Genomic DNA, 24,821 nt, shown 5'->3' with positions numbered 1-24,821 from the left:
GTCAGCACCAAACCGGCACATGACTACGCTGAACTTGGAACTCATCCTTTTTTAAATGATGTGGAGATGCCGGCGTTGGACTGGGGTGAGCACAGTACGAAGTCTTACAACACCAGGTTAAAGTCCAACAGGTTTGTTTCGATGTCACTAGCTTTCGGAGCGCTGCTCCTTCCTCAGGTGAATGAAGAGGTATGTTCCAGAAACATATATATAAACAAATTCAAAGATGCCAGACAATGCTTGGAATGCGACCATTAGCAGGTGATTAAATCTTTACAGATCCAGAGATGGGGTAACCCCAGGTTAAAGAGGTGTGAATTGTGTCAAGCCAGGACAGTTGGTAGGATTTCACAGGCCAGATGGTGGGGGATGAATGTAATGCGACATGAATCCCAGGTCCCGGTTGAGGCCGCACTCATGTGTACGGAACTTGGCTATAAGTTTCTGCTCGGCGATTCTGCGTTGTCGCGCGTCCTGAAGGCCGCCTTGGAGAACGCTTACCCGGAGATCAGAGGCTGAATGCCCTTGACTGCTGAAGTGTTCCCCGACTGGAAGGGAACATTCCTGCCTGGTGATTGTCGCGCTTTTTTTTTTCCCCACTACCTTTTTTCAATAGTAGTGAAGACCGACTCCATTACTACACTTGTGGATCCAATTGTAGTGTTGCTTCTGATGGCTGATGTCTCCACTTCCATTGCGGCACAAGCAGAAGTCACCCAATGGGCTGGATTGAATGTTCCCAACATGGGTTGGAGAACCGATGGGTAACCCACATATCTTCTGTGGGGGAGGCCCGACGAAATGAAGTGGCTTTCAGGCACTTAACTAGCCAGTGTTTGGCTGTCCCCAGGATTTAGACTCCAGCGGTGTAAATCCTACCTGCCAAGACCGACCAGCCAATGATCTACCAGCAGTGCCACTGGGAGGCATGGCTGCTGCTGGTAGTACTCCAGGGACTTCACCAAAGATCGTCATTGGATCCCTGGCCTCAGGTGAATGAAGGTGGAATGGGGTTCGCGGGAGGTGTTGTTGGAGAGCGAAGCGGGAGAGGCAAGGGAAGGAGGGTGGTTCCCAGCACCACTTTCCCTTCCTGATACCAGGTTCCTTGATTACTCAGAGAGTGCCTGACAATGCGGAACCTCCCACTAACTGCCACCTCCCCAAATCTGACAGGATTTGCTGGGCAACCTTCAGGAGACATGGAAAACCCATGTCCCATTTAATCCCTGGGCCACCACTAAATCCCAGTGGGCTCAGGGGTGATTAGTGTAATGTGACTCATTATTTAGCTTAATTGATATCCCACTGCAAGCAAGCGAGTTTTCCAACTTGCCATCTCTGCCTTAATTGTGGGAAGTTTTCCAATCATCGGTAGACTAACACGTGACCTCTTCCATGATTAAGTGGGCCTGCTGTCATGTTCCCAGCCATGACAGACTGCATTAAATTCCACTCAATATGGAAGCTTAGACTGCAGTCATGCAAGCACAGCTTGATTCCTTCATAGTGGTGGAGCGGCTGGCAGGGTCTTGGAGCGGCCCAGCAATCGAACATGATTTTAGGATTGCTGAGGTGCCACCCTGGGGGAGCGACTGTAGCTCCATTGTACGCAAACCTGCTGATCTTCCCCAGGTGGTAGCATTTGTTCCCCCACCACTGCTACTCCATCAATACTTACCTGTCAGCCAGTCATCCCAGACTGATGCCACCTGTCCTGGGACAATGCAGTCCAAAATTGGATTTTCTAGGGCTAGAGCTGCTCAAGGTTATTCTCGAAGGCCATCTGCTGTCTCCTCCACTGAAAGACAGAAACCTTTCACCAGCCACTGGGGTAGCATTGCGGAGACACTGTGGAGAGGCAAAGGCAAGTTCTCGTTATTTGCTTGCTCCCCATGTATGTGTTGCCACCATGGCCATGAGCCAGGTGATCAACAGATTGCCCTTGTTGCCCAGTAGCCACCCTCTTGTTTCATGTGATAGCACAGCAGATTACGAGAATAAAGATATCATGACTGCTGCCAGGATTCCACCTATTAACCTGTATGATGCACCAAGTAAGGTCACACACTTTAGGGGGTGGCACAGTGGTTAGCAGGGACCAGGGCTGGAATCTGACCTTGGGTGATTGCCTGGTGTCTGCACATTCTCCCCGTGTTTGTGAGGGTTTCCTCCGGGTGCTCCGGCTTCCTCTTACAGTCCAAAGATATACAGGTTAGGTGGACTGGCTTTCCTGAATTGCCCCTTAGTGTCCAAGTGTTAGGCGGGGTGGGGTTATGGGGATAGGGCAGCTGAGTGGGCCTGGGTGGGTTGCTCTTTCGGAGGGTCAGTGCGGACACAATGGGTCGGACGGCTTCCTTCTGCACTGTAGGGATTCTATGTTCTATGTAAACCAGCTGGACATTGAGGGAGTGAAACCATTGACAGTCACAGTACATTTCTGAACTTACATGCAGTCTCCTGTATCAATGAGAAAGGCCCAGTGAAGTCTTGTACTCACTCTGCCTTCTTCTCTCTTGCAATACTCTCTCTTTGCAGAGAGAGCATCAATATTTCATGTATACAGCAGTGGATGGCAAACTGTGAGATGGTGCAGAAGCCACCTGCACCAGCCTGAAAAGACCTCGAACCTGAGGAAGTTCATGACTGTGGTCACCTTTCCAACCACTAGCAATGCCAACCTCACCCTGCTCCGAGGCTACAGGTCTGCCTGCAACAAGTGGCAGATATCACCTCCTTCAGGAAAAGAGGACTTTCACCAGTGGGGTAAATTTTCCATTTCAGCCCGCCACGGAAATCATCGCGGGGGAGACGGAAAACCCGATGGACCATTAAAAGGTCTGTTGACCTCAGGCTGGAATTTTCGGTCTTGGGCGGGCATGACTGGAAAATCCCGCCCAGTATGTCTTGCTGAGATTTACATAGGAGTGTTGCTCTCTGAAGACCCTGGGTGGATATGGCCTCTGCTGAACGCCCCTCTTCTCTTCTCTCTTCAAGTAGCTTGTACTCCTTTGTGTCACCACCGTTTATTCACCCTGTCATGCTGAAGGCAAAGGAGAATGAAAACTACTGAACAGAATCCTTGAAGTCAGAACCAAGACCTTTAACACATGTCACACCACTCCCGATTGACTTTTTAAATCTATCAATGCAAACCACTAAATGCTTCCACTAATTCAGCAGCAGCCAACAGAAATCAATCATCAACTAACCTGAAAAAAGTTTATGGTCCTGTTAAATAGTGCTGGCCGTAGCCCCTAAAATAGGGCCAAGTGGTGTCCTCCTGACCCTTCGTATAGGCCCTCATATACTCCCCAGTCTCAGTTCAGGCCTAGAAGACTGAGATTCCATTGAACTCAAAGGACTCTTCTGCTCCTTTATTATTTTAAATAAATTTAGAGTACCCAATTTTGTTTTTCCAATTAAGGGGCAATTTAGCATGGCCAATCCACCTACCCTGCACATCTTTTTGGGCTGTGGGCGGTGAGACCCGCATAGACACGGGGAGAATGTACAAAATCCACACGGACAGCTGTCCTCCTTTAAGGACCGAACCAAACTTCTGGTGCTGGAGAGTGGTGTGCCAGCATTGAGATTTTGCAGTCAGGCACTGGCAAACCGCCTCTTGGCAGCAAAAATCTTGCCAGGAGCTAATGTGTATCATGAATGACTTCTTATTTGGGAAAAAGATTAAGAGCAAATTGAGGGCAACTAGTATAATTTCTGCTCTTGTCACTATTGTAATGTGTTGCATTTAATTTGGTGAGATCACACAAAAGGACAAGACCTTTACTTTCTATGAAATATGAGGGGTATTGTGGTAGGCAGACCATAATTTTCAAACAGAGTCAATTAGTCACAAGTTCATATGCAGGACCCCTGTATTAAATGAGACAGATAACAATCTGCAGTCGTAAGACACGTGCATGAGGCGTCTCCGGTTTTTACTGTTGTGCTTATTCTAGAAAGCAATAGAATTTTTCTACATGCAAAGTAGTCTACTATTCCCATCCAAATTTCTCCGTACATGAAACCATTATTTGATGCCAAGCAGCAGGGGTGCTAATATCTAACACCTACTCCCTTGATAGCTGCTCCAGGAAGCACTGTGAAGAGAATCTCCTTTAGGAAGTTCATTACAGCATTTTTTTCTGGTTTTATAAATTAGTAATACTTAGCGTCATGGGCATAATAATCCCAATGTGTTCTTTTGTGGCATCCCAGAAGTACATGGTGAAAGGAAAATCACCACTTGTAGCTCTGAAAATTTAGGAACGTAGGAACTGGAGTATTTCATTCAGCCCATCAAATCATTGCCCACCAATCAGTTAGATCATGGCTGAACTATATCTTAACTCAGTTTTCCATCTTGGGGATTCATAAACATTAACATCCTTGCATAAACAAAAATCTATCAACCCCAGGCTTAACATTTTGAATTGAACTAATCCTGAGAGATGTGGGGGGGGTTCTAGATTTCCACTACTCTCTGTGTGAAGAAGTCCTGACATTAATCATCTAGCTCTAATTTTAGGATTACGCTATCCACCTCTTGTCTTGCACTCCCCCAGAAGAAAATATAGTTTCTATCTATGCTATGAAATCCTTTTATCATCTTACATATATTTATTAGTTCACTCCTTTATCTCTTGTATTCAAGAAAACACAAGCCTGCTTCTGTTTATATTTAAGGGAGTAGATATTATAAATTTGTACCTTTCGTCACAAAGCATGCATATTTAATCTGCACTAAGCGTGGTGTACTGGAATTCATACCATAAAGGGAAGTAAAGAAATTCTTTGCAACCAGTCAAGGACATTGCATTCTGTACAGCAAATGATGCCCAATCAGACATAATTTCAGTGTATCTGCTCTATGCTAGTTGCCTGAAATGGATAGTTCCAGAGACCTACAAAGAATTCTAACAGATAAAGGTTATTAGCTCATCCAGTTGTGCAGATAGGTGGATTTGTCTTGGCACTGGTGGGTTTTGGCAGGAAGAACATTTCCAAAAATTGACATATAAAAAATGGATATGTGATAACGAACCCATTGATTAGATTCTAGGCTTTTGATTGGTTCAAATACAGGTGTCGAACAGCTTTCAGCTAATGTTATATTTTGTAAGAGAACAGTTAGTCATAAATGAGAAACAAATGAGTGAGTTGAATATTCAAAGCTTCGGTTTTTTGAAGACGTACAATTTATTTGGTCAGGTTTATAAATTAAAACTGAAGTTAAAATCACAATCAGGCACAAAAGAAAAGGAAAGAATGGAGCTAAATAGAGACAACAAGGCAGAATTGAAGTGCTTACAGTTTTTAAATTTTTGTTGAAATATATTTTTGAATCTTTATTTTTGCAGTTTAAGGTTAACACTGTGTTGAAACATTCTGCAATTGTGATGTATTTTATTATTTTAAATTTTTGTAGTTATTATTTCATTAACAGTATGTGAGCCAAAAGCGATTCCCTTGTCCCAGGGAATCGGGAGTTTAATTATATCTGCAAGTAGTCTAAATGATAAATTACTGGCTACCGGACAGGAAAAAAGCAATTTCCTGGCAAGTACATTGTTATGGAACATTATTTTCATTCAATATGGATATTCACCTGCTTCTAACGTTAGTTTTAAGATTCAACAGTATCAGTGGAAAATTAAAACTGTTGCAACTGAGAACAATATTTCGCAATTAGAAAACATTCTCAAGGAAGACCTCAGCTCATTCATTGATAAACATGTCTATGTCTCCGAAATAGAGAGGAACCAAATCAACATTTTGTATTTATTAATGAATAAAGCTAAATGTTACCTGGCAACATTTCTTTAGATAAACTATACCAATAAGTTTATTATTTCTGCATCAATTTACATAACATTTTTATTTACAGTTATAGAAAATCTTCAGTCAATGCTTAGGTGATAAATAAAATGCCGGCGTGAGGCAAGGCACAAAATGAAATTTGTGCAAAACGGTTTGCAGCAGTTGTGAATTCTTGGCTAAAATTAGTAATTGAGCTAAAGGGTATCTGCCAGTGGGGACCGGTGGTGGAATGAAGTTTGACGAAGGGTTTATTCACATGGACCAAAAGAAGGAGGAATGAGTTGCCAATGACACAATAGCTTAAAAGAGACAGGCATGGGGCGCAGCGAACAAAGTAGGAACAACGCATTTCCAAATGATTCAATGCAGATATAAAGTAATTATCGTATTTACTGTGTGGAGTTTACTTTTGTCACAGGCAGCTGAATTTGGAGGGCTATTTATATTATTATTTATGTCTTGTATTGTTTGGCTCGCTTTTTAAGTAATTTAGCAAAGCATGTATATTCCAAACCTAGATCAAATAAGGATGTTAATCTTTCACTGCCAATTTCACACCTAATTATGTATCATTCTTCTTTGTGACTGCTTCAACTCTTAACCTGTGGACAGCTAAGATTGCCTTTGACTTTGTTTCATTGATTGGACTGTTAAACATTTTGATTGTGAGAGTGAAAGAGGGAGAGAGGTAACACGTGGAAAACATTATACACTATTAAACAGAGTGGGACAATAGCTTTCTAACAAATCATTTCTGTATAGAATTTCAGTTACATGGTGTCAATTACCATGCAAAAGGTAATGCTGACTTTTCTGTAACCTACATATAACCCCAAAGCAGCATCCTCCACATGACAACATCTACTGTCATCATCCCTCACATTCAATAATAAGCCAGTTTGTGAAAAAAACATTTACCATATAAAAATTCTTAAAATCTGCAAATTTGACTTCTTGATGGTAAGGGCCAATTTAGGGAGACAAAATACGGAATCTGTAGCACTCAGTGGGGAGGATTTTCATCTTAATTGGCCAGGCAGTAATCTGGTGGGTAGATTTCCCACCCTTAAAAAAACGACCTGACTTCCACTTCATTCATCATATCCTTTCTTCTCACTCTTCCCTGCCTCAAGGCTAGCTATTATATCTTTGATGTCTGAGTCCACAGTTAAACCTCTCACCCTGGTACGGCCCTCAGTTGTGGTCCCTTAAGTCCAAGGGATGCAAAATTGAAAGGATATGGCAGAGAACTTGCTTAACCATCCACAACCATATCTGGCAGAACCACTTAAAACACTATGGGGGCCCTCTCTCATCTGGATACCTTTGCCACCAAGCTTGAGACAATTTGACCAACTGTCTCTGCCCTGTGCCTCCCTTCCACTGCTCACTGGGACAAACTTATTTTAATACCCCCCCTGTGCTATCTGAATTCATCTTGCTCATGAGACCCACCCTCCTTTTCCCTACATCCTATCTCCACTAAACTGCTGATCTCCTGGCCCAAAGGTTAGCCAATGTTGTAAATAGTTCTCTCAAAGTGTCCCTTTTTCCTTTAGATCTGTCATTGTCACCCATCACTTTAAAAACCAACTCTTAACTTGCACTTTCCTTGCAAACGATGTTACCATCACCAGCATCCCTTTTGTCTTCAAAGCCCTTGAACATGTTGTTGCTTCCCAAATTCATTCTCATCTTACTCAGAACTCCATATTTGAATCCATCCAATCAGATTTCTGCCTCTGCCACAGTGTCAAACAGCCCTCCAAAGTCTCAAATGAAATCATACGTGACCGTGACAACAGTAATCTTCCTTTCCTTCTCCTTCCGCATTTGACAGGGCTGATCACACCATCCTCCTCCAAGACCTCTCCACATATCATTGAGCTTGGTGGGACTGCTCTCTCCTGGTTCATCGATTATCTGTCCAAATGCAGCCAGAGAATCATTTATAATGGCTTCTCTTCTTGTTCCCACACCCTTGCCTTTGTTGACCCCAAGGAGTGAAGGCACAGTGCTAGTTTTCACATGTGTGCTGAAGCCACTCAGCGCTACCTCATCACCATCTCTCTGGACTTCTTCACAGATGTTAAATTACCAGACTGCCATTATCCAAACTAATTTTCATGCCACCCCTATGGTTACCTACTTCTACTCAGTAACACCACTTGGCTGCGCCTTTGTCTCTGTTCATCTGCTGTTGAAACCCTCATCACTTTACTTTGTTACTTCCAGATTTAACTATTCCAATGCACTCTCAGCTGGTCCCCCATATTCTACTCTCCACACTGCTGCCAGTGTCTTAAAGCGCAGCAAGCCCCATTGCCATACCAACCCTATGCTTGCTGACTACACTGGCTCCCGATCAAGCAACATCTTGATTTTAAAATGATCATCTTTGTTTTCAAATCCCTCAATGGACTTAAGCCTCCTCATCTCTGTAATCTCCTCCAGCCCCTCTGCGATATCTGCATTCTTCTTCTGAATTCTCGATTTTAACTGTTGCCCTATTGGTGGCCGTGCCGAGGCCCCAGGCTCCGGAATACCCTCCCTACACAGCTCCAACTCTCTGCCTTGATTTCCTCCTTTAGAACGCACTCCTTAGAATGCACCATTTTGACCAAGATTTTGCTTTCCTGAGCTAATATCCCTTTAAGTGGCTTGGTGTCAGAACTTATAATGCTACTGTGAATCATCTTGGGATGTTACATTATATTAAAGGAGCTACATAAATATAAGTTGTTATTGTTGGCATTATCATTGTATCTCATAACATTACAGAACTCAGACAAGAGTTGGCAGCAGATGTCCATCCTTTGAGACTCATCATCACTGTTGTGCATCATTGAGTTATTGTCACTGGAACTTTATTCCTGCATCACGGCCTTTGATTGACTAGCACCAGTGTGTAAGTTGTGAAAGTTTGTCAAATTGGCTCAGTCATGAGGTTGCTGCAGAGAGATACTCAGCAGGTTTTATATCCAACTGCTGTGCCTTATTCTGTTGATGTATTCTCTAAGCAATCATTCCTCACGGTTTCACACTGGAGTTGAGAGGATTGACAGTGTGCAGAAGGCTGTGCCTTGACTTCACACTGTACACCGGACAGAAAAGTCATAGAACAATAGATTACTAGGAATGATAGGTTGTCTGTTTCTTTCAGCTCCCACTATGATTGCTCTTCGCATCTCTGGAGGTATAATACACTAATATAGGTAACAGCCAGTTACTTCCTTAATAAATTTAAGGAAGCCATTATTGCAATGGAAGAAGGCGTTAAAAACACACTCTGACTCCTTATTCTGCTGTTGCCCTTAAAACGATAATTACGACATCTCTCCCCCTTTAAGTCCTTTATACAATCTTCAGTGACTGATTCACTCCTTTACATGAGTTGAACAATTATAAATCGAGTTTTGAAGGGTTTTTTCTCTTCCTTGTAGAGCAGTGAAATTCTGTTGTCTGGAATGCTTCTACAGGATCAACATTAACAGAACTGCACTGATGGTACCTCTTCTGGCACATACGATTTATCACTATTTGCTTCCACGGAGACACCAATCATGTCGATAAAAGGCCTATCAAGTTCTTTAGTGTTTACGGGTTCAGAAACATTTCTTGATGGGTGGTACGGTAGAACAGTGGTTAGCACCTTGGCTTCACAGCTCGAGGGTCCCAGGTTCAATTCCCAGCTTGGGTCACTGCCTGTGCGGAGTCTGCACGTTCTCCTTGTATCTGCGTTGGTTTCCCCTGGGTGCTACGGTTTCCCCCTGCAGTCACAACGATGTGCACATTAGATCGATTGGTCATGCTAAATTGCCCATATTGTCCAAAAAGGCGTAGGTTACGGGGATGGGGTGGGGGTGTGGGCTTGGATGGGGTGCTCTGTCCAGGGGCAGGTGTAGACTCAGTGGTCCGAATGGCCTCTTTCTGCACTGTAAATTCTATGATTCTATGAACACTGACTGCTGGAATGTCTCTCTGGTCCTCAAGTGGTCCACTTGTTTACCAGCGATCCGTCCCTCCACGTCCACTTGGTACGAAAGGGGTCCGGTCTTAGAGACCTTAATTCCAAGGAACCAACTTGATCCCCCTACCGATGTTTGTCACAAATATGGCTTCATTTACCATAAACGATCAGGCTATGCTATGTGAATCATGTCTTGCTTTCTGATTATTTTGACTGTCTTCTACCCTCCCTGGCAAATCTGGAAACACGAGGCATACTCTCATTCTGAGACGATGTTTCATTAGCAGTTCTGCTGGTGGAAATCTCGTTGTTGCTTGTGGAGTGATACAATAGCTAAGGAGGAATCGTGAAATTATGGGTCTGGATTCTCCGCTCGCCGATGCGGAAATTGCGTTCGGTGAACGGCTTGAGAATCCAAATTTTCGACCAAATTGGGGGCGCCGCCGCTTTCACGATGCGCCGCCCCTTCCAACGTGGTGTACACACAGAGTACGGCGCGCCACGTATCAACGGCCTCAGGCCTTGCCTGATGCCCGCCCCACCATGCTCCGCCCCCGACCGGCCGAGTTCCCGACAGCATGGGTCTCTCATGGTCTCACACATTGATGACTCGGCGTGGCGTCTGCGGACTCAGTCCAGCGCTGCCACAGTCGGGGATGGGCTGATCCGGGGGCAGGGGGGGCATTATTCGGGGCTGGGGGCACTGTGGGGGTGTGGTCCAGGGCGCACTAAAATAGGCTCAGTGGAGCAGGAACAGCCTGAAACAATGGGTCAACCCTGTTTATGGATCTTGGAAAGAAGGTGGAAGCGGGGTGTTCAGAGTTGGACAACCATGAGATTGGAGACATTGGAGGGAAGACCTCCAAAGGAGATGAGGTTAGTAACAGTCATGGGCACAACAGTTTGATGTTTGGAAGTGAAGTCATGGTCCAGAGGGAGGTAGGAGGTAGGTAGGTGTTCAGCCTGTGCTCGACAGAAGTCAGTGTACCAGACAGGAACAGTGTCACCTCTATCTGCAGGTTTGGTGATGATGTTGGGGTTCAGCCTGTGCTAGACAGAAGTCAGTGTACCAGACAGGAACAGTCTCACCTCTATCTGCAGGTTTGATGATGATGTTGGGGTTGGACCTGAGTGAATGGAGTGCAGCACATTCAGAGTGAGACAGATTAAAGTGAATGAGAGGAGCAGGGAAATTAAGATGACTGACTTCACACCAGCAGTTCACAATGAAAAGATACAGAGAGGGTAGGAAGCCAGAAAGAGGGGTCTAGAGGATGGAAGATATTGGAGACAAGTGAAGGGATCTACTAAGCAGAGAGGATCATTGCTGATTAATCTAGTTAGAAGGCCCTATTAAAATCCATTTTCAGGGCAGCACGGTGGCGCAGTGGGTTAGCCCTGCTGTCTCACAGTGCCGAGGTCCCAGGTTCGATCCCGGCTCTGGGTCACTGTCCGTGTGGAGTTTGCACATTCTCCCCGTGTTTGCGTGGGTTTCGCCCCACAACCCAAAGATATGCTGGGTAGGTGGATTGGACACGCTAAATTGCCCATTGGAAAAAATGAATTGGGTAAATTTTTTTTTTTTAAACCCATTTTCAATCCACTGGATCGGATTAAGTAGTTGGTTAATTCAGGAGTTTCCAAGAGCAGAAACCTGTTTGTTCTCGGATAAACAATTGATTTCGATGGAATGAAAATCAGGTGGCTTCTATAAAGGGCGAGCGATCAGCCATGCCAGATTACTGACCAGGTGGTAAGGTTGAATATCTAGCCCATAATATGGTCCACTCGTACCCCACCTCCACTTCACCTGTAGTCCTCAGCATATCACCTAAACCCAGGGCTTCTTCGAATCCTTTTTCAGAGACCATCAGTCATGCAAGTGACATAAACGTTTAAGTTATCTGCAGATTCTTTATGATAAGTCTTGAGTGGGTCACATGAGTACTTTTCCTGCAAATGTGCTTCCCGATATCTTTCACACTATTTGGTGGCCTATAAACTATACCCAGTAATGTAATGGTACTTGCATTGCTTTTTTAACGTTAACCAATAGATTCTATCCTTGACACTCAGATACCCCCCCCCCCCCCCTTTAACGGCAGCTGCCAACAATCAAACACAAAAGAGCAGGGCTTCAGCACTGTGGATCTTCTCGCGACCAAAGGGTAAGTGTATGGGTTAGGGGAGTGCACTTGAGCATTGTCTTCCTAATGTTCCCAGCAGAGCTCTGGGGTCTAGGGGCTCCTGATATGACCAGAGGTGACTGTGCAGAGCAAGGCTTGCCAGCACAACTGGCTGCTGTCTGGCACTCTGAGAGAAGGCGGGACTGTCATGGTACAGGGAGACCTGTGGGATTTGAAGGTCCTGGGATGGAAGCCCTAATTGATTTCTGGTCTCTTTCCTTCTCCAATTACTAATAGATATCAAAAAGGATGTTGGTGTTGGGCCTGCAGCAGCTGCCATCGCATTGCTGGTGGAAGCCCAGGTGGCCAGATGCCAGGGAAGGTGGCAGCAGCGACAACACAGGCTGGAGGCGGCACCCCATGTGCAGGGGGTGGCCACAAACCCTGAAGACCTGGCTGCCCATCAGGCTGAGGAGGAACCCAGAAGGGGAGCCCAGCAACATCCCACGGGGTACAGGCGTCGTTGGTCTTTCAGTGAGATGACGGATAGTATGTGCTGCAGAAGACTCTGTCTCAGGAGTGAGACAGTGCTACACCTGTGCGTCCTCGTGGACTTGGCACCCCGTGGAGGAGGAAGAGGTCACTCTCTCCCAGTGGCTGTGAAGGTTACCACATCCCTCCAGTATTATGCCACTGGTCCATTCCAGCGCTCGAGCGGGGACCCGTGGAGTATTTCATAATCTACAGCCCGCAGGAGCATCCTGTAGTAGGGGCGACACGGTGGTGCAGTGGTTAGCACTGCTGCCTACGACGCTGAGGACCCGGGTTCGATCCCGGTCACTGTCCGTGTGGAGGTTGCACATTCTCCCCGTGTCTGCGTGGGTTTCAGCCCCACAACCCAAAGATGTGCAGGTTAGGTGGTTTGGCCACGCTAAATTGCCCCTTAATTGGAAAAAAAAATTGGGTACTCTAAATTTATTTTTAAAAATAGGTGTATCTGTGAGGTAACAGGTGCCCTGTATTCCCAGGTTTCAGTCTTTATCAACTTCAACCAGGACCAGGCCCAAGATGTCTGGACTGCAGGATTCTGCACCATTGCGGGATGCCCCAGATCCAGGGAGCAATAGATAGCATGCATGTCACACTGCACGCACCGGGGCATCAGTCAGTGTCCTTTATTAACAGGAAGGGTTTCCACTCCCTGAATGTTCAGTTTGCGTGTGACCATCGCCTCTGTATCATGCACGTGGGTGCCCACTATCCAGAGAACGTGCATAACAGCTATATCCTGGGACACTCGGAGTTCCCCGGCATTTGCGAGGACCACCCCAGGATGACAGGATGGCTCCTGGGGGCAATGGATACCGGCTGAGGTCCTAGCTGATGACGCAGGTGTGGAGCCTGAGATCAAGACGGAGACCTGTTATAATGAGACCCATGCTGCCACCCGTGCTGTCACTGAACGGTGCATTGGACTGCTAAAATTGCAGTTCCGATGCCTGGACAGCTCTGGTGGTGCCCTGCAATACACCCCAGAGGGTTTACTGCTTTTCGGTCGTTTGCTGTGCCGTCCACAACCTGACACAGCAGCGGGGCGACATGCTGGAGGAGGGGGAGGAGGGACATGTGGTCTCACCTGAGGAGGAGGAGGAGGACCAAGAGGGGCTGGAGGACGAGCCCGGGCAGGGGTCGAAGGAGGGATCGGAGGATGGAGGACAGGCAGTGGCAAGGGTTTAACATGCCTGGAGGACTAGGGAGGCCCTCATACTCACTGGATTCTCATAGGACGAGGCTATGTTTTTCAGCTCAACCCCCTCCCCCAATCTCCCTCCTTCTCCCCTCCCCAATCCACCTATTCCCCCTCCCCCACCATTTCTTTCCACCCATCCCGTTCCACCCTTCAAGGGTCGCTGCAACATCACTCCAGGGTTTACAAGGCACTGTATGCAAGGCAGGAGAGTTATGATAACTTGCTGTGAGGAAAGGTTTGGTGTTGCCCTGTATCTGCAGAAGTCTGACTCCAGTCTTTCTGCTGACAGTGCGCTCACACCCATCCTCTGAATGAGGTCTGCATTGGGGGAGTTTGTTCTTGGACCACTGTGCCTGGGGGTTGAAGTTGGGAGAAAAGGAGGGGGGTAGGGGTGCAGGCAGGCACATTGAAAATTAATGTGACAGAGGTTTCACATGTATCAGGTGTAACATGTTTTAAAAGCGAACATTTGACATTTCCATTTCCCCTAGCTACAAATAGTGCCCCTCAATCTTCTTGATCTTTCGTGGTCTACTGTGATGTCCAGGTCCCCCCCCCCAGGATGCACATCAGAGGTGGAGGCAGCCTGCTGCTTTCTGTGCCCTGTGGCCTTTGATGCCCTTGGCAGACGTTCTCTGGAGGGTCAGAAGCCAGAGGGTCCTGGCTGAATGACTAGCGCCACTGACGTGCTGTGCCACCCTGTTCTGCCTGTTGCCCTTGAGATATGCTGATGTCAGGATAAGAGATTCCGAAGAATCGTTGTCTCCTTGGTGGAAGCTCTGGGTTGGCCTCCAGCACTTCCTCTTCTCCGACGATGTCCATAGGGCCCTGGCGGACTACGTGGGATGGAGGGGCAACTGGAGTGATCTCCACGGGCCTCTGAGTCATCTGGCACTGCCAGTCCTGGTGGCTCCCCATTGTCTGAACCATCATGCCGCCATCCTCAGCGATGGTCCTCAGTAACTGGGCCATGCTCTGGAGTGCCTGGGCAATGTCCATCTGCATTTGGGACACATTGCTCAGCGACTGGCATATGATGGCGAGGCCCTCAGCCATGGTCGTCAAAGACTAAACCTTGCGCACCACGATTCAAGATGCGGCGTTGTGCTCCAGGCTTTCCATGGCGGTCTCCACCACAGCAGTGTTGGCCACGCCTTGTCGGCACCATCACCTGTGCCCAAAGCCTTTGGGGCTCCTCCAATCGGCAAGGCACTCGCTGGAATGTAACTGACATCCCCTCCTGAATGTCACGGCTCTGACCTATCATCTGCATCATAATCATAGAATTTACAGTGCAGAAGGAGTCCATTTGGCCCATCGAGTCTACACCAGCCCCTGAAAGAGCACCCTACCTGTGCCCACACCTCCACCCTATCCCTGTCATTCAGCAACCCTACCTAACCTTTTTGGACACAATGGGGCAATTTAACGTGACCAATCCACCTAACCCGCACATCTTTGGACTGTGGGAGGAAACCGGAGGCCCCGAAGCAAACCAACGCAGATATGGGGAGAATGTACAGACTCCGCACAGACAGTGACCAAGCCGGGAATCGAACGCAGGTCTCTGTCACTGTGAAGCAACAGTGCTAATCACTATGCTACTGTGTCGCCCACAAATGATCAGCTCTGTGAGAACCTTGTCCAGAAGCTCGGCATCTGACTACACGCTTGATGGGTCATGTATGGGCGCCACACCTGGACATGGAGGAGTTGTGCTGGTGGGTGCAAGGGGGTTCTGAGGAACAAGCATGAAGATCGGAAGTGGGGAGGTTGCGAGGTGTCAGCCAGCGATTTGGTGGGAGGGGGGATTTGGGAATTTGAGATATGCCAGGCAGGACTGATCCCAGGAGATAGCTTGTAACCTACCCTTGCAACTTGGTAGAGATCGATGGTCTTTTGCTGACATTGGATGGCTGTCCTCCTGGTCATGCTCCTGACAGCCGCTGCCGCTGCCTCCCAAGCAGCATTATTGACCCTGCTGCTGGTCTCCGACCCCCTCAGGGGAACAGGATGTCCTGCCTCGCATCCACTGCATCAAGGGCGGCACAGTTGTTAACACTTGTTTCACAGTGCCAGGGACCCGGGTTTGATTCCCAGCTTGAGTCACTGTCTGTGAGGAGTCTGCACGTTCTCCCTATGTCTGCGTGGGTTTCCTCCAGGTGCTCCAGTTTCCTCCCACAAGTCCCGAAAGACGTGCTTGTTAGGTAAATTCGACATTCTGAATTCTCCCTCTGTGTACCCAAACAGGCCCCGGAGTGTGGCGACTGGGAGATTTCCACAGTAACTTCATTGCTGCGTTAATGTACGCCTACTTGTGACACTAATAAAGATTATTACTACTATAAGAAGCCTGGCCAGGTCAGCAACCACAAAGAGCGGAGCAGATCTGCGCGCTGCCATGCTTGTGTGTTGACTGGCAGTGAATGGTGTGGGAATGCTAAAAAGCAGTTCCCCCTTATTAGTGGCGAGACTCTGAGGCACAAGTCTAGCGAATCAGACGGCGAGGCAGCCAGTAATGGTGAGAATTTCATGGGCTGCGATCACACCAACACGGCATTGAGGAACACCCCGCCAAACGCACCCAAAATGACACTTGGAAATGTCTCCGTTGAATCGTGCCCTAAACCTAAAATTGAAATTAAAACTTCAGGTTGCTGGGGAAACTGAAACTGGTTGAGACCAGATAAAGGACACAGACCGTTCTGGCTTAAACCACCGCATGGACAAGTTGGAAGACATGAACAGTAAAGTTAAATCTGAGAACGGAGATTTTTAAAAGGTGACTGCAGCTGCTTCAGTTATTTTTTTTAAGTAACTGTTAACCAGAACTGGCCATATGGTGCACAGAGTGACCACTGAGGGCTTGGATTAAGGATTTTCTGGGAGATCCTCACCATCAAATGTGCCATGAACAAGACTGAGGAGGTTCTGCAGAAGTGCACCATTTTGCTGAAGACAGTGCCCACGGAACTGGGGTTGGCAGTGGGCTGCTGTCAGCTGACGATCAAGAGCTAAATCCTCAAGGAAAGGGAGCTGGAATTCTATCCGAGCAAATTCAGAGCTGAGTAGGACTTTGTGTCTGAAATAGTGTCTAAAGGCTGAGTGGATCCATGATATTTGTTATATCTGATATTTATGTGCAATTTGTAATATTTATTTTGACCACAATTTTCCTGTTAATTCATGTATAATTTATGTTGATTTGGTGTGATTGCTAAAGTAAAAGTTATAAAAGGTGAAATCTTGTACATTAGCTTTCTTGTTGAGGTCGTTTGGGAAATTCAGTCCTTTTGGTTGGTTGATCTCCATGGGGATCAAAACAAAATTTTTAAATTATGTAGAACGTAACAGCTGAACAGTCAGGCACTGAGTGAAAATGGTTCTCCTCTTTTTTTTTAAATTTAGAGTACCCAATAATTTTTTTTCCAATTAAGGGTCAATTAGCGTGGCCAATTCACCTAACCTGCACACCTTTGGGTTGTGGGGGTGAAACCCATGCAGATACGGGGAGAATGTACAAACTTCTCACGGACAGTGACCCGGGGCCGGGATCAAACTAGGGTCCTCAGCGCCGTAGGCAGCAGTGCTAACCACTGCGCCACTGTGCCACCCTGAAAAAGGTTCTCCTATTTTTATTTGAATATCACATTGTCTGCATTTTGTCCAAGTTACCAACTGTGGAGCTCTTCACTGGAATGTGATAATTTTCAGAATCTGAACTGGATTACAGAATCTCCTTTTAAAAAAAATAAATTTAGAGTACTCAATTCATTTTTTACAATTATTAAGGTAGTTGTTTGTAATGCAAACATTATCCATTGGTCTGCTTTGCCCCTATTCCAACCCTCTTCTGTCACGTAATTCTTTGTTGGACTTGGTTGAAGGTGATCATCCCCAGTCTACTTAAAAATAAATGCAAATAATGATCAATATGTTTGGCTCTGTTGGTCTCATTTTGGATATTGCCACCACTACTGATCATTAAGCAGTCCATTGTTCACCTGAGAATTAGTCGGAATAGTAATTCACATCCAGGTGTTTCAAACAGCACTGAAAGCAGGGCCAAAGTGAAATCTGGTTGTTGACCAATATCCCTATTAACTTATTGTTATGGCATCCTGGGCTAGTGCGTGGTCAATTCCAGCCCCACTTGACCTGGAGTCGCAACACAATTGTATTACTAAATAATTCTTAGAAAAATAACCGAAGTCTTTGACCTTTGGCTGCCCAATAATTAGAGTTACCAGGTTTGTAAGTTTAAACAACAGTTATTTCTTATTTATAACAAGAACAATAATGAAATATGCAGTAAATACAGCTGGTTAACTGTTATATAATTCCTAATTCCCCACTTTAACTTGTCCCCACCCTTTATACATGCACACACATAAGACAGACAAACACAGAGGGGGAGAGAGGGGTGCAAATAATAAGGATAAAATGCAAAAGGTAAGAGTCTTTGTTTCTAGCATCTTTCTTAAATCCAGGCTTTCAGTTCGAGGTTTTCACTGTAGATTCATGCAGATTCTGTGGCCAGCAATGCTGTTTGTTCTTCCTTTCAGCCTGTAATGGTTTCCCTGTGCATTCATTCATTCAGGTTCTCTGTAGGTTAGAAATACATCAACCCACAGCCTTTCTGGACAGAGAAGGAGCAGGTCCTTGTCCCTGTACTTTCAGGTGTCAACTCTGGAAATCATCCCATTCGAGCAGTATCCAATCACCATCTGTTAACTGGTAGAATACACCCTTCTGGCCAATTCATTGGCCACCAGCCAATCAATCAAACTCAGTCCATTCTAACTCTTTGGTGCCGAAAAGTCTGGGTCTTGCTGTCCAATGCTAGCGGTACCATACACTATGTTGCAATTTCTAGAATTCCTCATTCTCTCTACCTCTCGACTTACAGATACATATCCATTAAGCATCCACAGATCAAAAATAATAATGGCAAAATTAAAGGAAGGGGAATAAGGGAATCAGCCGGAAGGACCTTTACACCATTGACTTTGGCAATAGCATAACATGGATAATACATGTTATACATCTTTAAATGACAATCTGGAACAATATACGAGGAGTGACTTCTTCATAATATTTCCGGGTTACAGTATTGCCCAAAATTATCACCAATGAAACTTTTATTGCTTCTCATGTAGCTAAATTTGAATTATTGATACTGTATTTTGTTTTATTGAGTGGGGAATGGGTGGGGAGGCTCAGTGGATGGCATTCCAATAAATATTGCATCATATTATTTTCCATATATTGCATATGTGTCGTTAATCTTTTCTAACATTGTGGCAGGATCTCTTGTGTCTTAAAAGCTTTTTTTCAATAGCTCTCTGCTATCATGCTACTCAGGGTGAGTCAGCCCGCCATTCAGATAAATCTAAAATTCAGTACAAGCGCGGTGGTGAAGATTTTGCCTTCTTGTCTGTACAGAGCTGATGATTGGACTTCTTAACTTTTTTTTATTTTCTACTTATCTGCAGTGTAGATATATTTTATTTAAAGCAAATTTTCTCTCCGCAGGTCTTTTTGAAAGCCTCCGTCTCTGTTGGTGACTATGCATCTGCAGCTGCCACAGTCTTTTTGATTGACAGATTTCTATACTGGGTCGATGCATCCAGCAAACTTCTGCAGGTTGCCAAGGGCCTGCACAAGCGTCGCCTTGAAATACCAATCGCGCCACAGGTGGTTGTTCGCCAGGCCCGAGTGTCTGTAAATTCAGGTGACGTAACTCCTGTTGATCTTTCTCTGTTTCCGTGGCGAAACTCCAATTAACAAGTATTTGACTAATCAAGAGGACATTTTGTTCTATTTCAGATGGGGAGGGGAGAGCGGGGGAGAGAATGTCATTCCACTGAGCATAGTGCCATCTTTTCAAACCCACTGCTGACCCTTTGAACAGACACAAAGGCCCAGAAAGAAAAGGATTTTGAGCCAAAAGGGTAGAGTGATTGTGAATGGGTGTGGAAAATACTAATTGGTGGCTTTGTTCCCTCACAAATGCACCCTGCGATTTCAAACGAGATGCCTGAATTGCTATACTTCTGATCAAGAGTTTAATAAAACAGATTAGTATTCTGTCAGTTTTTCCCTATCTCTTTCATCAAATTCACTTTTTTCAGCAAGGCCACTTGACTATACAAACAATACAGCTGCTGGCTGATTGAAGTAACCCAATACGTTTATCACACTGCGTTACCTGAATTGCCCACTGCTTTGTTGTCTCTATATACCACTAAATTGTGAACTATACGGTATCATTACTGAAACAATTCTTCTGATTCTTAGATTGCCTTTGTTAAACCTAGAGGCAGGTAAACGGCTACTTAGACACCACAAAGAAAGGTGGTTGTTAAGGATCCATTTAATTTGTATTATACGTACTGGGAAAAATAGTGGAGGAAATAAAGATTGTCAAAGTAGGGCACAGGAAATTGAAACAAAATTGGATAATAGCAAATGGAATGCACAATGAATCATTAAAAACCATGTTGTCTCACTTTTCAAAGCAGTAAATTTGGAACTTTGTCATCTTTCTCAGTTGAATGAAGTCCTTTTGCGTGATATTAATGTTTGAATGTGCCAATAATTCAAATGTAATTTCTTTCCCCACTATTTTAATAGAGACATTCATTTTTTTGTTCAATAAAAATGATAACCCCCATTAGAGGACAGAACATGTTAAGTGTTCATATTCCAATATTATCATGATTTCACTCCACAGGTATTTTATTTTGCAGCGTTGCTTGTGACTTGGGAAGTCTTACCTGTTCAGGGATAATTAAATAACAAAATTCTAAAATGCTTTACGTTCAATTACGTACTTTTGACGTTTAGCCACTGCTGTAATATAGGAAATTCTGCAGCAAGGTTCCGCAATGTGTTCATGTGTTGGTTGAGATATAGCTATTGGCCAGGACGAGGAAGAACCATAAGCGGGATTCTCCGCCCCCCAGCCGGATCGGAGAACCTCCGGGGGGTGGCGTGAATCCTGCCCCGCCACTCCGACGCCGGCTGCCGTATTCTCCGGCGCCAGTTTTCAGGCGGGGGCGGGGTTCACGCCACGCCGGTCGGGGGCCGTTGGCAGCGCCTCCCCCGGCAATTCTCCGGGTCCCAATGGGCTGAGCGGCCGTCGGTTTCTGGCCAGCCCCGCCGGCGTGAAATGGACTGGCCAGCTGGTGCGGTCCTCGGGGGGGGCACGGGGGGATCCGGCCCCGGGGGGGGAGGGGGGGGGGGGCCACGGTGGCCTGTCCCGCGATCGGGGCCCACCAATCTGCGGGCAGGCCTGTGCCGTGCGGGCACTCCTTCCTTCCACGCCGGCCTCTGTAGGGCTCCGCCATGGCTGGCGTGGAGAAGGAACCCCCTGCGCATGCGCATTAATACGCCGGCCGGTCTGCGCATGCGCAGAACCACAACGACGATTCTGCGCATGCGCCAACTCGCGCTGGCCCTTCGCCGCTGGTTGGCGCGGTGCCAACTCCTCCGCCGCTGGCCTAGCCCCGTGAAGTGCGGAGGATTCTGCAACTTCGGGTTGGCCCGACGCCAGAGTGGTTCGCGCCATTTTTTTACGCTGGCATCAGGGGATTCGGGAGAATCCCACCCATAGTTCCTCTTTGAAACAGTCCCCTGGGAGCATGTACGTCACCATGAGAGGTCAGACAGTTCCTTGGTTTGACATCGCCCTCAAAAGATGGCAGCATTCCCATCAGTTCTAGGGGGGGGGCACCTTAACTCCGAACGTCTGCTGGTTAGGATCCAGTTGTGATGTCAACATTTTAAAATTCTTAAATCCGATACCATCCTGCCTTCAGCACACTCACTTCCCATTTACTATTTGAGTGGGCTTGGAAGTCTCTGATTTACTTTGCATCTTTAACTTAGGCAAACTCAGTTTGGGAAAACCGACAGCCGAAAGGAGATGAGAAGAGGTTCAAGGAGAAGGTAAGTACTCGCCCCCTGAACCCCGCTCCAACGTCCCTCCTTCAGATCCCGCCCCGTCTGTATTAGGGATTGAAACCCTAAACCCTGCGGATTGAATTGCCCCTGGGATTGAAATGAAATGAAAATCGCTTATTGTCACAAGTAGGCTTCAAATGAAGTTACCGTGAAAAGACCCTAGTCGCCACATTCCGGCGCCTGTTCCGGGAGGCTGGTACGGGAATGGAACCGTGCTGCTGGCCTGCCTTGGTCTGCTTTAAAAGCCAGCGATTTAGCCCAGTGTGCTAAACCAGCCCCTCACACTTCTGCAGATCAGGGATCAGAACCTCCCAAACACTCCGACTAGCAGCATCAAGCAATGTATTTGCCGCCTCAGTCTCCCCCAGATTGCATCCCGTCAATGTTGCTGTTGGGCTGTGTGGCTGCATGCGAGCACAGCAGCCTGAAAGCCTTGTGCTGGGATAACCTCTGCGATTCTGAGGTCTGAGAATACTGGCCGTGCACAACGACATTTTGATGGACGTTTCTTACTCTCCTGTCAATCAGACTGACTTCTGGGTGAGAATCGTGTCAAAGCAAAGCTCCACAGCATGCAGGGAGACACAAATTTCCACCCTGCCATCTACGCAGCCTGCCCTTTTCAGGGTTCAGCTCCTTTGCCTGCCTGGATGTTGTGCTCAATTATCTGAAGTGGAACTGCTACCACTGAACCTCAGCTATTTTCAACTTTTTGTGCTTAACCCTTTGAGAGCTGCAACATTGATGAAACAAGCTGGGAGCGATTCAGCGGACAAAAGTTAAAGTTCACTTTGCGACCCTCTGCGGAGTGTTTCTTGGCGGCTGCAGTGCCAACAATCACCCCGCTATTCAACAGAATTACAATTTTTTGGGGCATCCAGGAATTCTTCCCCACCGAGGCCACACTCATCCTGCACCGGCAAGGTGAACTCGCCAGCAGAATCGGCTCCTCGCAAATCAGGGCGCCAGTTTAGAAGCCTGTCCCGATCTCTCGACCCCACATATTAAGCCCTCCCCCAACTTTCAGGAACCCCCCCCAACCAACTTCACCCCCTCCCCCCCTCCCCCCCTCCCCCACCTTCTCTGGTTGCCCACTCCCCCTCACTTCTGCTCTTAAGGGCAAAGTCCCCCAGGCCAACCTGGCACCATGACACTACCAGCCTGGCACCCTGGCCCTCCCATCCTGGCACCCTGACAGTGCCAAGGTGCCTGGATGCTAGAGGGAGTGCCAGGGTACCACGTTGCCTGTCCTCGACCACCCACAGGTCTCTAATGGCCTGCAAGGCCCCCCGAAGAGCTGTCATGCTTGGTCCATGTTTGTGGAAACCAGTGCTAAACGGTGCCCTGGCAAGTTCTCGCAGACAGGACCTCTATGGTTGTAATCTCGGGATTACTCCCTGTGCTACGTGCCAGTGAGGCTAGAAATAAGAAGATAGAGCAGCTAAACATGTGGCTAAACAGCTGATGTAGGAGGGAGGGTTTCAGTTATCTGGACCACTGGGAGCTCTTCCGGGGCAGGTGTGACCTATATAAGAAGGACGGGTTGCATCTAAACTGCAGAGGCATAAATATCCTGGCCGCGAGGTTTGCTAGTGTCATACGTGAGAGTTTAAACTAGTATGGCAGGGGGGTGGGCATGGGAGCAATAGGTCAGAAGGTGAGAGCATTGAGGGAGAACTAGGAAATAGGGCCAGTATGGCTCTGAGGCAGAGCAGACAGGGAGAAGTTGCTGAACACAGCAGGTCTGGTGGCCTGAAGTGCATATGTTTTAATGCAAGAAGTATTACGGGTGAGGCAGATGAACTTAGAGCTTGGATTAGTACTTGGAACTATGATGCTGTTGCCATTACAGAGACCTGGTTGAGGGAAGGGCAGGATTGGCAGCTAAACGTTCCAGGATTTAGATGTTTAAGGCGGGATAGAGGGGGATGTAAAAGGGGTGGCAGAGTTGCGCTACTGGTTAGGGAGAATATCACAGCTGTACTACGGGAGGGCACCTCAGAGGGCAGTGAGGCTATATGGGTAGAGATCAAGAATAAGAAGGGTGCAGTCACAATGTTGGGGGTTTACTACAGGCCTCCCAACAGCCAGCGGGAGATAGAGGAGCAGATAGGTAGACAGATTTTGGAAAAGAGTAAAAACAACAGGGTGATGGGAGACTTCAACTTCCCCAATATTGACTGGGACTCACTTAGTGCCAGGGGCTTAGACGGGGCAGAGTTTGTAAGGAGCATCCAGGAGGGCTTCTTAAAACAATATGTAGACAGCCAACTAGGGAAGGGGCTGTACTAGACCTGGTATTGGGGAATGAGCCCGGCCAGGTGATAGAAGTTTCAGTAGGGGAGCATTTCGGGAACAGTGACCACAATTCAGTAAGTTTTAAAGTGCTGGTGGACAAGGATAAGAGTGGTCCGAGGGTGAATGTGCTAAATTGGGGGAAGGCTAATTATAACAATATTAGGCGGGAACTGAAGAACCTAGATTGGGGACGGATATTTGAGGGTAAATCAACATCTGACATGTGGGAGGCTTTCAAGTGTCAGTTGAAAGGAATTCAGGAACGGCATGTTCCTGTGAGGAAGAAGGATAAATACGGCAATTTTCGGGAACCTTGGATAACGAGAGATATTGTAGGCCTCGTAAAAAAGAAAAAGGAGGCATTTGTCAGGGCTAAAAGGCTGGGAAGCCTGTGTGGAATATTCGGAAAGTAGGAAGGAACTTAAGCAAAGAGTCAGGAGGGCTAGAAGAGGTCACGAAAAGTCATTGGCAAATAGGGTTAAGGAAAATCACAAGGCTTTTTACACATACATAAAAAGCAAGAGGGTAGCCAGGGAAAGGGTTGGCCCACTGAAGGATAGGCAAGGGAATCTATGTGTGAAGCCAGAGGAAATGATTGAGGTACTAAATGAATACTTTGCATCAGTATTCACCAAAGAGAAGGAATTGGTGGATGATGAGTCTGGAGAAGGATGTGTAGATAGCCTGGGTCACATTGAGATCCAAAAAGACGACGTGTTGGGCGCCTTGAAAAATATTAAGGTAGATAAGTCCCCAGGGCCTGATGGGATCTACCCCAGAATACTGAAGGAGGCTAGAGAGGAAATTGCTGAGGCCTTGACAGAAATCTTTGGATCCTCGCTGTCTTCAGCTGATGTCCCGGAGGACTGGAGAATAGCCAATGTTG

General features: G+C 46.7%; 1 protein-coding gene across 1 annotated transcript in view; it reads left to right on the top strand.

The window, feature by feature from the left end:
- Positions 1-24,821, top strand: part of alpk1 (alpha-kinase 1) — a 217,095-nt gene that overhangs the window by 126,888 nt on the left and 65,386 nt on the right. Inside the window, exon 5 of the mRNA XM_072495881.1 lies at positions 19,205-19,403. Coding sequence (XP_072351982.1) covers positions 19,205-19,403 — 199 coding nt within the window. The remainder of the gene's footprint in view (positions 1-19,204; positions 19,404-24,821) is intronic.

The sequence above is a fragment of the Scyliorhinus torazame genome, chromosome 3, assembly GCF_047496885.1.
Source record: "Scyliorhinus torazame isolate Kashiwa2021f chromosome 3, sScyTor2.1, whole genome shotgun sequence".
Taxonomy (NCBI): domain Eukaryota; kingdom Metazoa; phylum Chordata; class Chondrichthyes; order Carcharhiniformes; family Scyliorhinidae; genus Scyliorhinus; species Scyliorhinus torazame.
Note: the sequence above shows the minus strand (reverse complement) of the source record. Positions and strands in the feature narration are given on the sequence as shown.